This window comes from Gopherus flavomarginatus, chromosome 4, assembly GCF_025201925.1.
Source record: "Gopherus flavomarginatus isolate rGopFla2 chromosome 4, rGopFla2.mat.asm, whole genome shotgun sequence".
NCBI classification, from domain to species: Eukaryota; Metazoa; Chordata; order Testudines; family Testudinidae; genus Gopherus; species Gopherus flavomarginatus.
Window position 1 is genome coordinate 87,131,352 of NC_066620.1, and position 14,843 is coordinate 87,146,194.

General features: G+C 37.7%; 1 protein-coding gene across 5 annotated transcripts in view; it reads left to right on the plus strand.

Moving 5' to 3' along the window:
* Positions 1-14,843, plus strand: part of WDR27 (WD repeat domain 27) — a 293,233-nt gene that overhangs the window by 26,534 nt on the left and 251,856 nt on the right. For all 5 annotated transcript variants that reach the window (XM_050949051.1, XM_050949052.1, XM_050949049.1 and 2 more), the window contains 6 exons: positions 2,561-2,612; positions 3,293-3,363; positions 4,360-4,474; positions 5,157-5,289; positions 11,451-11,554; positions 11,996-12,063. In XM_050949051.1, the coding sequence (XP_050805008.1) occupies positions 2,561-2,612; positions 3,293-3,363; positions 4,360-4,474; positions 5,157-5,289; positions 11,451-11,554; positions 11,996-12,063 (543 nt within the window). The remainder of the gene's footprint in view (positions 1-2,560; positions 2,613-3,292; positions 3,364-4,359; positions 4,475-5,156; positions 5,290-11,450; positions 11,555-11,995; positions 12,064-14,843) is intronic.

The window sequence follows — 14,843 nt, forward strand, 5'->3', positions numbered from 1 at the left end:
CCCTTCCCGGTGGCAGATGGTGCAAAATAACTGGTAGCCATCGTCATCATCAGCCTGTGAGTGCTCCTGGCTGGCCTCAGTGAGGTCGGCCGGGGGTGCCTGAGTGAAAATGGGAATGACTCTGTCAGTCCCGGCAGACGGTACAAAAGGCTTGGTAACCATCCTCATCATAGCAGCTGGAGGCTGAGCTCCATCAGCCCCCTCCCCCTTCCTTTCATGTCTAAAGAAGATTCTGTACTCCCTGGACTATCATAGCAGCGAGAGGCTGCGCTCCTCTTTCCCCTGCCCCCCACCCTTTAATGTCCTGCCTGGACTATCATAGCAGGTGGAGTCTGCCTCCCCCTCATTTTATCTCACTAAAAAGTCAGTGTTTCTTATTCCTGCATTCTTTATTACTTCATCTCACAAATGGGGGGACACTGCCACAGTAGCCTAGGAGGGTTGGGGGAGGAGGGAAGCAACAGGTGGGGTTGTTGCAAGGGCGTCCCCTAGAATGGCATGCAGCTCATCATTTCTGCAGCTCTGACCCAGAACAGCTGTGCTCTCTGGTTCTTTAGTACACTTGCCCCATATCCTAGGCAGGACTGACTCTATTTTTAGACAAAACATAAAGAAGGGAATGACCCGGGGAGTCATTCCCATTTTTGTCCATGCGCCCCCGGCCGACCTCAGCGAGGCCAGCCGGGAGCACCCATGACAGCAGCAGATGGTACAAAATGATTGATAACCGTCATCGCCAATTTCCAATTGCAAACAGTGCAAAATGACTGATAACCATCATCTCATCGCCAATTTACAATGGCAGATGGTGCAATAGGAATGGTAACTGTCTCTGCTAATGAATGTTGCTGTGTAGCACGGCAGTACCGTGTCTGTCAGCAGCATCCAGTACACGTACAGTGACAAAAGGCAAAACAGGCTCCATAGTTGCCATGCTATGGCGTCTGCCAGGGCAATCCAGGGAAAAAGGGCACGAAATGATTGTCTGCCGTTGCTTTTACAAAGGAAGGACTGAGTGACGACATTTACCCAAATCACCCACAATACTGTTTTTGCTCCATCCTACCTTGGGATCTCAATCCAGAATTCCAATGGGCGGGGGAGACTGTGGGATAGCTACGGGATAGCTACCCATAGTGCAACGCTCTGGAAATCAATGCTAGCCTCGGTACACGGACACACACTGCCGAATTAATGTGCTTAGTGTGGCCGTGTGCACTCGACTTTTTATACAATCTTTTTTTAAAAAAAAAAAGGTTTCTGTAAAATCGGAATAATCCCGTAGTGTAGATATACCCTTACTTCTCTGCTGTCAGTGGAGCTCTCATTTTAGTGTCACTGTGCCAGATGGCTGGGGTGAGCTCCTTTCACACTTCCAGGAAAGTGGCCTTGCGCATCCCAAAGTTCTGCAGCCAGTGTTTGCCATAACGACGTGATCCTACCAGTCAGTGCTTGTTTCTTGGGACAAGAACTGACACTCCACTGTGTTCAGCTGCTCCATGACTGCCAGCAGCAACCAGGAATTGTTTCTTTCCATGGTTTCCAGCAGGGCTATTTGAAAGGAATTGTCATATTCTGCATGGTGATTCTTCTAGTGGCTCTGGAAATACTGCAGAATCAGACGTGTGGTGTTTGCAATAGTGAAGAATTACGCGGGATTCATGCTTCTGTAGAGATGGTGAACGCGTGGGTTTGATAGGCTTTTGAAAACAGGCACGAAATATGGGCTGTAGAACAGTGGGATAGCTATCCAAGGTAGCTCTCTGCATCAGTGAAAGCACTGCTAGTGATGATGTGCTCCACTAACACAAGGACCGTAGCATAGACATGCACAACCAACTTAGTTTCTGTGGTGGCTGTGTGTTGACTTGACTTAACTAAGTCGACTTAATTTTGCAGTATGGATGTGCCCCTGAGTGTTCTAGTGAAAATTGTTTTTTGATTTAGCTGAGTTAGGAAACTTTGAAAATTGCATTTAACAGTAAAATTTTAACCATAACATGCTATGTCATTTCTTAAGGAAGCTTGTGATTTGCATTTGTTCATGGCTAGCTTAGACTTTGTCAGCACCCAAAAGTTGTACTGATTTTAAGTAAATTGTTTTAGAAACTGGTTAAACTGGTGCAGGGTCCTTGTGTGACCTCTCCGAAATCAGTTTGAAAGTCTTTATGTTGATTTTAGATTAAGGTGATGAGGATCACATAAGTTTTTAAATGATATAAAGCATTCTTAAACCTATTTAAATAGTGCTGTCCTCTTGTGTGAATAAAATTTATTTAATCAGTTTCTAAAATGATATAGTTAAATTTGTCTACACACACGTTTTACCAAGCTTAAACTGTGTTGTGAACAAATGCATCTCATAAGCAGTATGTTGAACAGAACCCTGTCTAGTCATTGCCTTTTTTTAATGTCTGTATTTCTCTAGATTCATCACTTGATGTAGATTTCTAGTTTATATCCATTTGCAATGTTTTACTTTTTACTTCAGATATACTTTTTTATTTTATTTTTCATAATTATCTAAATATTTACATTTTAATGTACGTTTTTTCCAAAGGTTTGGGACTATTGTACTGGATTGATAATATACCAATCAGCAGTGTTAACAGGTATAGTTTTCTTTCTTTGTATGCCTGCCTTTGAAAGGAAAGCATCTTTCACACTAAGAAAAAAATAAGTGTCCACCTTTGTGGGTTGATATACTCAAAATAACAGTTAGCCAGTAAGTCCTAGGGCCTTAATTTGAAAATTTGAAGTCGGTGGGAACTGCAGCATCCCTGAAAATATGGATTTAGTGCCAAGTTAGAAATTTTTGACCTACTTGCATAAAATATAACTTGCCCAATTAAAGGTATTGCATATGCACATTTTATCTGTGTTGGTATTAGTGACATGCTTGGATTAGTGCCGTCTCATTTAGTACATATAGGTATTTTATGTTACACTAGTCCCCATTATATTTGAGCACCTTGTTCTTGTCATTCATCAGATGCTATGTATGGCACAAAGAATCTTCCCATTTTGTGTGCATACTGTAATAGCTTTTACATAAATTCTGTGTTAAAATTTTCTTAGGAAAATCACAATACATGGCGTTTCCGTGTTTATGCTCATTTTTATTCTAATTAGGATACACACATGATGAAAAGAGCTATTTTGTTTTCTTTTACCACAATTTGAAAAGGCACATTAGCATGTGCTTATGGCCCATTGACTCAATTGGCACCATATTTTTAAATATAAAATCTGATTTATGTGTATTATAAAAATAACTGCATTTTTTTAACAGCATTTCCTTTGCTAAGTCTGTTCATTGATGAAGAAAATAAACAGATTATTACAGGATGTGCTGATGGGCAGGTGAGAATCAAGCAAATTCTGTAAATATTATTTTTTGTCAAAATATCAAAACATTTAGGAACATCGGGTGTATCAGGAAGTGTCACAATCTTTATATTTGGAATTGTTACAAAGACAACTTTAATTAGCATAATTCACTGCTCTAAACCTTAATTTTGATTACTGATCGCATAGAACTGATCTTTAAAACTAAATGGAAAAACTTTTCTAAATACATTGGTAAAGCTGTTAAAAATCACATATTGGTAATAGAATATACTGTGTATGTAGACTGAGAAGTTGCAAGTTTGTTTTAAAATGAGGTGTGAAAATCAATTAATTTTTTAATTTATTGGCCAATCAGCATAACTTTTAGTCTAAGCTAGAAGTATATGGGTGAGTCTTGCTGGGAATCCTTGCAAATTGAGATCTGTGGTAATCTGTAGTTTAGTCAATCTTTAAGATTGTTTTTGAAAAACATCTTACTATAGCCATAAAATGCTTTATTCACCCACTGCACCAGTTCAGAGGAGTGTGGAGAAAATGAAAGGCTAGACTGTTGTTGTGTCTAGAAAGTGTAAGCAATAAAGGACATATATGAGCCAATGAGATATCACATGCAAGTTTCCAAAGGTTTCTGTAACATTTTATAATCATTTAAAAAAGATGATGGAGATTTTCAAAGGTACAAAAAGCAGTTAGACACCTAACTCCCATTGAAAGTAAATGAGGATTAGGCTTCTAACTGCCTTCTGGCTTTGAAAATCTTTAATCACATGTTAAAACACGAATACACGTGATTGACTGTGTTACAAATTCTGCACTTGTGATATTAAAATTTCCTAAAATCTGCTGTTTAAGCAATGAGATGCTCCACTGTGAGGGGTAAATGGTATTAATTTGTTAATTAGGCTGATAAACTTGAGACAAAACACTAAATATTACCTCCACACTGTGCATGAGTGTTATCAGTATCAAAAAGCTGATGCTGTGACTGATTCTGTCCTCCTCCTTCAGCTTTGGATCTTCAGTTTGCTCAGTGGACACCAGTACCGTTGTGTGGTACATATAAACTTAAAGAAAGAGCGAGAAAAATTCTACAGCAAAACCGGAAAATCTAGACAACAATTAGGTATTGTGATGTTTCTAGAACACTTTTTTCTATGTTATGCTTTCATTCATATTGTATGCTACTGAATGTATTCTCTTTATAACCACCATTAGTTGAATTCTGCCCTCAGATTTTAATGTACAACTCTCACTGACTTCAATAGGAGTTAAGCCCGTGTATCTAGGAGGACAAAGCTTGCCCTTTGTTTGTGTATATGAAATGCTGTGCTTTGTGGATTAGATACTGTTCTCTTTGAAGTCAGTGAGAGGTTTACCAGAGGCTTCAAAGGAGAGCAGAATTGGGTCCTGTTGAGTTATTCATTGCATGTATAACTGGAATAAACATTTGTTAATTCCTCTGAAAGTTCTAAGCATCTTTATTTTTGCTATTTGCTTTTCCTCCCACATCAGTCTCTCTGCGGCATAGTGACTGTTTCCATCTGATAATGACAGGACTAGGTTTCTGAGACCAGTCACCCTAAAATAGCAAAATAGAGTGGTGTTGTTCCAGAGAGGGATGAGGTGTTTCTAGTGTGCTGGCTCTGATATTCCCATCTGCTAGAGCAAAGTCCTCTAAATGCGATCTCTCTACGTGCCAGTACGTTGTGCTACCACTGTGCTAACCTTTTTACTTCTTTATTCTATTTCAGTCACTTTTGATACATTTCACTAGTCTGATAATAGTCTATGTCTGTCTTCTTTAGATCAAATACAGAAGTTTTCTAAGCTGTACAGCACAAATGACATGAGACCAGAAGAAACAGTGGAAACAACATTGCCAGTCCTCAGAATTGAACACTGTGACCAATCAATAAATTTAGGCAAAGAAGAAAAGTTGTAAGTGCAATAAATTATCATTGACTATTTATTTGGCTGAAAACCATGCCCAGCAATTTGATTTTGGCTCTCAAATTACTTTGACTGCAAGCTATTCTAATTTCATGATACAATAGTAACATTAGTTCATTCAGTGAGATGCAAGCTCTAATAATTTATTCTTACTTAAGCAGAATATACAAAATAATTTACAAAATACAAAATTAGCTTCTACTCTGAAAAGTAATTCTTTTTTTTAAAGAGGTATTGTGAGATTCCATTTTTATGATCTCTCCATTTCAAAATCAACAGTGCTCTGTTAGATGTAAAAAGTTCTTTTCTTTTTAATCTGCACTGCAAACTCATCTTGGAATCTAAAAGTCATGCTTGGTTCTTTCCTTCTCACGGATTGCTGACAGTGAGAAAAGTTCTCCAGGCCAAACGGTGCCCATGGCAACACTTGTATAAACTCATTGCTCTCAGTAGGGCTGTAAAGGTGTAACTCACTGGCCTTGCAGTTGGACTCTATAAACTATTTTGTTGATGTACAAAAAGGAATAGAATCCAGCTGCCTCTCCGATAGTTCTGTTTTCTCTGCCGGATTGCCAGCAGTGAAAGTAAGCTTTTGCTAAATTTCATCTCTAAAGTTAGCAGCAAAGACTCTGAATACAGAGAGGGGGCACATCTGTGGAGTAAGTGGTTGCCTCCTGGACACAGTATGTAGAATTCAACCACACTTAAAGGGCCTGAGGCAAATTGGGAAAAAGCAAGACAATAATAGTCAAGATTGCTACTCAGGTTCTCCCTGTTTGTGCCAAAAATGTTCAGGGGTCAGATCTGTTGTAATCTTATGTTTCGCCTATGCAGCAGTACGTAGGAAAGGTCAAATTAAAGATGAAGAGGCAGCTTCACTTAATTGCTTCTGTCAGTTACAGTCATATCCTTAATGTTTGTAAGTGTAGCTTTTTATTTCATTACATCTTTTTTTTAAAGAACTTTTCCACCGACATCCCACTGAAACTGATTGAAAGTGGTTTAATTACTGCTGTGGTTGTACATTGATGTAACTTAGGTTGACTTAATTTTGTAGCGTAGACTTGCCCGGAGGGTATTAAGTTCTAACAAAGCTTGAGGTTTTTTTTTTATGAAAGAAGTCATATATGCCTATAAAGTTTAAATATATTAGGACAACGCTGTAAGCTTTATCAACCAAACTCGTGATAGTATCCAAAAACGATATCAGACATGAAAGTCCTATTTCCCATAAAACCATGTTGATTGGCATTAATTATACTACCATCCTTTAATTCAACTGTTAGTGTCCCATAGTGGACTTTCCATGATTTTGCCTTGGCTTGATGTCAGACTAATTTGCCTATGATTCCCTGGGTCGTCCCATTTTAAATATTACTATAACATTAGCTTTTTTCCAGTCCTCTTGAACTTATCCAATGTTCAACAATATGTTAAAATTGGCATTAATGATTCAGAGAGCTCTTTGGCTAATTCTTTTAATATTCTTGGGAGTAAATTGTCCAGTCCTGCTGATTTAAAAATGCCATGGGAAAGCATATCTCTAGCCACAGGAATTTGCCTTTGCCAAACTTCAAAGATCTTCAGTGAACAATGGAGGTATTACAGCTTCAAAACAAACAAAAAACCCTCACAAGATTATTATTATTAATTTATTTATTATTTTAATGTTAGGCAATCTAAATATAGGGAGTTCTACCAGATTTCTCTCTAAGAGCTAGTATTCCACAGTGGAGGTTTGTTTAGTTGTATTACTTTCACTATACTGGTATAGTTGAAATGGTATAACTTCCCTAGTGTAGATGCAGTGGGTAGGTCTATACTTGCAGCACATGCAAAATATAGACATTGCATGCCCAGCTAGAATGTGTATAAACAGCAGTGTAGATGGTGAGACATGGCTTAGGTGAGTAGAGTGCCCTACACATCTGAACCTGAGGGTATGTACCCCACGTGGCTCTCTACATGCCCAAGCAGTGCCTCCCAGGTCTAGCAGTGGAATGTTATGTGCCTCCCCCATGCTGGAGCCTTTTCCCACTACTGGCGTCATTCACGGTGGTGGGGAAAGGCTCTGGCAGCTCCTCGCTGCCAGAGCCTTTCCTTATTGCCTCCCCCCTGTTGGATCCTTTCACTGCCACAGAGAGCTACACACTACAGTGAGTGAGGATACAGCCTGCATTTCACTGCGGCCTGTACATACACCACCACAAGTGTAGACAAGGTCACAGTTTTACCAATATAAAAGCGCATGTACTGGTATCGCATATTCTTGTGTGGGAAGGGGAATAAAGTGTAGCAATATAAGACACCTTTGTACTGTTATAACTGTGTCAATTAAACGGGTTGTACCAGTATAACTGTTTCAGTTAAAAGAAAAAAATAATAAAATGACACTCCTAATGAAATAGCTAGACTGGTACAAAGACTGTTTGTGAACCAGGCCTAGGAGACCTCTGCCTTGTCTTTTATTGGTTGATATTCATGTGACATTGTTCTGGGCATGGAAAATGGTTTGGAACATGTAAAATGTCTAACTCTCCTATGTAATATGGAAATTGTTGATTTAAAGTAATCCATCATATTGAATATCAAGGTATTTAAAAACTTGTTACAAAGATTGAGTGCCTAATTCTCCTCTCAAAATCTTTGTAAATCAAGAGTCTGTCGACTGAAGTAATGAAGTTTCATCAGCGTGAAACTGGTATGAGATGAGAATCAAGTACCATATGTACAGTGTTCACTTTTTATAACAGAATAACATAGCTGCTAATTTAAAATAATTTTTTGAAGTAGAAGTCCCCACATGCTAAGGACTGAGCAATAAAAGCATATTTTCTAGCTAGAACATGACAGAAGCATCAGAAACCACAAATAAAATGATATTTTCATGCTCTAATACTTAAGACAGGGTTTGACTGTTTTTAAAAAAGAAAAACTGCACATCTGTGGTGACAATTTGCATACCAAACTTTAGTCTCGTGCTTTTCCATTTCCTCACTTCAACTCTTGAGCTCTTGTTTCATAAGCAGTACTTAAAACATCTATTGATTTTTTTTTAAATATGGAATACAATTTTTAAAAAATGTTGATCCAGGTGTTTGTTTGTTTTGACATCAGAACATTGTTAGTCTTTGTCATAAACGAGTTTTTATATTTTTCCTAAGCACATTTCTCATTCTTTGGGATTATTGCCTCGTAGTTCAGTTATAGCTCTTTCCATAAGAGTAGTGGCTGAAATTGCAACAGATCAGTCTGGTCCCTTGCCTTCTGTGTTTGAGTAGTGGATTTCATTTTATAAAATTTCCAGTGTTACTGCCTTAACAAGTGTGAACATTCTAGGTTTGTTCTGGCTTTGTTAGGGTGGCATTTTCCTTAATTCATGCAAGTTCTCCCTTTCTCATATCCTGATTATGTCCAAAGATATCTTTAAATTATCTTTGCTGGGTTCATGTTATAGGTGGGTAAAATTAAGGGTATATACAAATATGCATAGTGTTTGCATATATTCTTTTTATATAGAGATTTTACATTGTTCCTCTCAATTATTGCAAAATGCAATAATTAAAAAAAAACTTACTGTGTTTTTGTTTAGCACTGTCAAGTGGTGAAATTGTATTTTTTATTTTAAATTCCATTTTAAACCCAGTTTGGTGCTCTTACCACCCCCTCACCACACACTCGTAGTGGCACAAGGAGTGGAATAAACAGAGAGCAAATCCTGATTATTATTATTTTTTTAAATAGATAATAACAGGCCAGATTCAGTCATCCTTATTCATGTTGAGTAGTATTTTACTGAACAAGTAGTCTCAATAATTGGTGTTAGAACACCATTCAATCTTTCAAGTTCTTTCATGGTTGCCTTCTGTTTTTTCCTATAATTTGAACTGAGTCTTGGAGCATCATTGGTGTGTGTGGTTTTTTTGTTGTTTTTTTTCCCCCCATGACTTTATTACTACATTTTCACTGATTACATCTTAGACTTTTAATTATTGAAGTATTGGAAAACTGTACAATCTTTTCTCAGTCTTCCTTTTAGGGTCTGATAGAAAGGCCATTGTTGTCAGTGGAAAGATTCCCTAAGTCAGTTGGCTCTGGACCAGATTCTTAATGGGTGGTGCTGTAGGAACTTATAGTTTACTCTGAAAAGCAAAAGGATAAGTGCAGATCTGACAAAGCACCCAGTCTAGAAAAAACACTGTGCTATTAAATCTTCAGTTTCATGTGTAAAAATGTATGTTAGTGAGAAAGAGAGTGGTCCACAAAGATCCACCAAAAACATGTGCATTTTGACTACATTGTTTCGATATTATTGGAGGAATGAAAGAACCTGGAGAAGTTTGGGATTTTACTAAGAAGGTTTTGCAAAATATTTGAGAACTTTCTGCAGGAAAATATTTTCCCCACACGTTATAGTTCTTGCCCTTATTTTATTTGGCTTTTACAATGCAAACATGACAACTTTCTGTACTCCTTAATGGGTCTTGCATTTTATTGTGGTTCACTAAAGTGTGTGCAGCAATATTAATTCTTAAGAATTATTTGTAAATGAACGTTACATGTACATAGAAAATATCCTAAATATTAAGCAAAAGAATTAAAAAAATTTGGCAGAGCACCTTATAGTTGCTTGGTAAGAACAAATCATGACAGGATACTAGATACAGTATCTGATTTAGGGAGTAATGCCAGGACTATTGGTCACAGGATCAGTGGAGATCATATAGGTTGTGTACTAGAAAACTTTTTGTTAAAGAGAAACTGGTGGTTTCCTGCTGTTTTATTAACCTCTTATTAGTCTGACAGTAGCATTCACAAATGTCTGTTAGGTAAACCTGTTTAGAAACTGAAATTCCCATTGTATGAGGAATTCCAAAATGTCTCTATATATTTTAAGAATCAGAACAACCAAAAAACCAGACATTTTGAAACTTCCTGCAGAACGAAATCCCCTAATTTAGTTTCAAATAAATTGAAATGACATTTTGTTTTGATATTATTTACATTTTATTTCAATACTATCAAAATTATTTGGTTATGACTGTCAATTAGACGTTAGTTATATATTTTAATAATATAATATAATAGTCAAAATGTTTGAATGTTATGACATGTCATAATATAAATGTTTATGATTTTTTTTTTATATAAATTGCTAACTGGTAATTAGTACTATAATGGCTACTTGGTATTAGAATAGTAATTGATAGTCTAATTGTTTTTAATTGGTACATGGTTTGTTCAACCAGTATTCTATCTGGTCACTTGTAATGGGTCTAACTGGTATTTTGTTTAGTAATTGATAATTTTCTGTTATAGTTGGTATAATATAGAAAAACAGGGAGCCCACCCAGAAGCCAGCCAGCTGGAATTCTGGGGCAGCCTGCCTGACAGGTGGGCAGCTGGGGAGCCAGGCAGCTGGGGAGCCAGGCAGCATGCCCACTAGGTCAGCAACTCGGGAGCAGGCTAGCTAGGGATCCTAATTTTCTGCCAACCTGCCTACTCAAGTGGACAGACCAGCTTGCCAGCATATCTGGCTTCCACTGAAAATGTTGATGGAACTGGCATGTTTCCCTGGAACATTTCAATTCCATCAAATCAGCATTTTCCAGTGGAAAATTTCTGACCACTTCTACTCTTAGGATGTCACTCCACCAGATGAGAAACAGCCCACTCATAGTAATAGGAATAGGAGGAAGTCTTAAAAATGAAAATACATTAGTAGAAATCTTAGAAATACAGTGTGGTAATTTTTTGTAATTGTTGTATTTCAGAAACTGTCGTAAATGTTGATTCACCACTATAAAAGAAACACATACTTTTCCCATTCAACTTTTCTGTTTGCTTGTACTGTATTATGATTAATTTGGCTTCTCTCTTTCAGAACCTAAACATTTTGAGCTGTTACAGAAAATCATAAATATTTGTGTTCTTCTCAAAGCCTGTCAACTTTTCTAATTTACTTGTATTTTCAAAAAATCTCCATTTAATGTTGTAATGCCCAGTTTCATTTTTTTGGGATGCAATTTTTCTTTGTTTCTGTGGTGGTGGAATGGGGAATAGCATGCTTGAACAAAGCAGTTTGTGTGTATCTTAAGTGAGAAAAAGGAAAACCTACAGATAACTCTTTTTCTTCTGTTTACAATTAGTTTTCCTGCAGTAAATGCCAGATGTTTGTGGATAGGAAGCTCTACTGGTTTGTTCATAATTAACTTGGCAAACTTTGAATTAGAAGCTGTTTTACATTATAAAGGTACAATCATAAAATATTTAATTACAGTTTGATATGATTCATAAGTATTTATTTTTTCCCCTCTGATCTGATGTGAATGATATAAGTATTGGTATACAAAAATGGTTGCATAAGGCTGAAAGCCAGGGCTCCTTATCAATATGTGGTTATAATTCACATGCTGTCCCTTTTCCTAGTTGTGCTGATCAGTTGCACTAGCACACTGTTATGTAATTATTAGTAATGAATTTGCATCTAATTTTATCATTTATTTATGATCATTAGACATAAGGGCTTTGTTCATGTTGCACTTCTACTGATGTAAACTGGGAGTATCTTTACTGAAGACAATGGAGTTACACTGGTGTAAAATTAGTACAGAAGTGATTTGCACCCAATATTTTCTGATTTAATTTCCTGTTACAAAAGAGACAATACAATTTTACATTTTTTCTGGTAAAGATTACAGTGGCCTCACCATTCAATTTGCTGGATCATGCGCATTAATGAGGAAGGCAGTTAATGGGAAGGTAAGCACACAATTACTATGTTTGTTTAACAAGTTATTAAGTATTCAATAACGTTCAGGTGAACAGTGCAAATACTGTTCAATTAGTTTTAAACTTCTCCGCTTTATTTTCTAAAGTTTTGATATCAAAATGTTGAAAGCATGCTGAATAAATTTTTGTTTTCCTTGCTGTGATTTGTATAGTACTTTTTTACTGAAGGTGATTGATGATTCTACTGTATAGTCAATGAGTAACTTTAAAATCCCCACCATATATATACTATTATAGATTTGTCTAGTTTTTTGTATGAACCTCAGACAGTTATGAGGTTTGTACCAAATGAGGCAGGTGCTCTGGTGGGGAAGAAGATATAAGAAGTCTTCCTCTCTCTTTCCTAAGCAGGGCCAGCCCACAACATTTTGGCACCTGAGGCCGGGAGCTCAAATGATTCCCTCATACCCCCTCGTTTGGGCCAAAACTTTGAAAGGTCTCAATTCTGCCTTCTTCCTATTCTACTCCTCTCATGGTACTGCTCTGCTACCTACCCCAATAAAGGAGAACTAACAACTTAAAATGCCTTGTTCAAAATGTTAAGTAACACTTAACTTTCAAACACCTGAATAGCAAATGTAACGTTTCTTGTCTGCATAGTAAACACTGGCATTTTTGTCTGTTTGAATAATCAAAGTGGTGCTTTATGTGCTGCCTTGTTTGCAAAGATTTGAACTGCTTTCTGAAGGTCCACAGTCTGTGCCAGCTCATGCTCTGTTGAGATGGTTGCAAGGCTGACCAGCCTCTCCTGTGTCATTGTGGAGTGTAGATGTGTTTTTATTAACTTCAGCTTGGAGAAGCTGTTTCTCCACTGGCAACTGTTACAGGAAGTGTTAGAAGTATGCGCAGAGCAACAAAAGCATTTGGAAAGAGGGGGGTCATCTTATTTGTGCACATATATTCCAGAACAGCCTCTGGAGTTGATCCTGCTGAAATGTAACTTGAAAGGGCTTTCAGTTCATCACCTAAATCACTCGCATCAATATTGCGCATGTCATCATGTGCCAACACTGTCTCTAGTGCCCTGCATTGCTGGTGTAGGTCTTCTTCAGGTATAGTGAGGAGTTTTGGAATATCATAGAACATCCCAAATATACTGCTATGTTCCTTGATCTGCATGAAACATTCTTCAACTGACTGTATTGCACAATCTAGCACCTGGTTAAAGAATTCAACTTTGAATTGTTGTTTGGGGTCTCTTATGGGATTATCCTGTGCCTCATAATGAAAATGTCTTCTTTGGTGACTCTCTTGTATTCTTGTATGGGTGGGAAAATAGCTTCAGTGTGAAGTTCCTCTGCCAACTTCTGTGCACTCTGCAGAACGTTTTGAAATCCCTCATCTGACCGGTAAGACTGTAGGTACGACTTCGCTTTGTCCAGTTGTTCCATTGCTCCAGATATATCAAGGTCAACACCTTGGAGTCTCTTGCTTACAACGTTTATTTCAAACAGTATGTCATGCCACAACACTAAGCCACACAGAAATTTGAAGTTATGTATGTTTCTGGTGATTCCATTTCCCTCTGCCGCTGTTCTCCCACAAACAGTTCCTGTCATAGCATTATCCTTTATAATAGCAACTATGGCATCATCTGTCTTCCCAATTTGGTGTTTGATAGGCTTTATCACCTCCACTCGACTTTCCCGTCATGTGGCACTCAGTGGTTTCAGTGTCAGAGAGGATGTTCCCAGATGTTGCTTCAAAATTTGCCATTGATGAGCTGTTGCAGAGAAAAATACATAGATGCTTTGAATTACATTAAAAAATTCACTAGAAGCTGATGCTGCATCACTGACCACCAAGTTCAATGAATGAGAACTGCATGGGACAAAAAAAACTCAAAGGTTTAACTCTGGGATCCATGTCTGCACTCTTCTGTTCTTTCCTCTCATATTGGCACCATTATCGTAGCCCTGACCTCTCATGTCAGCTGTCGCAATTCCTGTATCTTCCAGCTTTTTAAGAAGCACAGTTGTCATACCAACTCCTGTAGTATCATCAATGTCAATAAATTCTAGAAAATACTCTCTGACAATCACCATTGCAGGGACATTTTCACTAGGTTCTGTTGTTGTTACAAAATGCACCATTAAGGTCATTTGTTTCATCTGGCTGATGTCAGGTGTGCAGTCCAGAATAACAGTAATATCTTGCTGACTTCAGATCTGCCACAATCATCTGTTTGACTTTTGTTGCCTGTAACTGTGTGATCTCATTTTGGATTGTTTTTTCCAAAGTAGTGGTGTGTGTGCATTTCTTGGGTGGTGACTCTTCTTAGATACTCCTGGAGTACAGCATCAAATTCAGCCATCAGCTCCACAGTTTTAAGGAAATTTCCATTGTTTGGCACATACAGCTGATCTGAAGTGCCACGCAGTGCTGGGTTTTGGGTAGCAAGCATTCTCACAATGGCAATGAGCCTTTTCAGAACATTTTGCCAATATAGAGACTCTGATGCAATCTTCTTTTGATGCTGATCATCTATGGTGGCCTTTACCCTTAGTCTCATATCAAGCTCTTTCCACCTATGGAATGCTCTCTGGTGATTTACTGTCTTCTCATGGCATGCCAGATTTCTAGCCAGATTTTTCCAGTCATTTGTCCCTGGAGAACCTAATGTAGCTGGAATGTTAGACTGGAACAGTTTGCAACAAAAACAGTATGCAGCATTCTGGGTTTTTGAGTACATAAGCCATGGCCTCTCCACTTTGTCACCATTAGGGATTTCATGGCAGTAATGTGTTGGA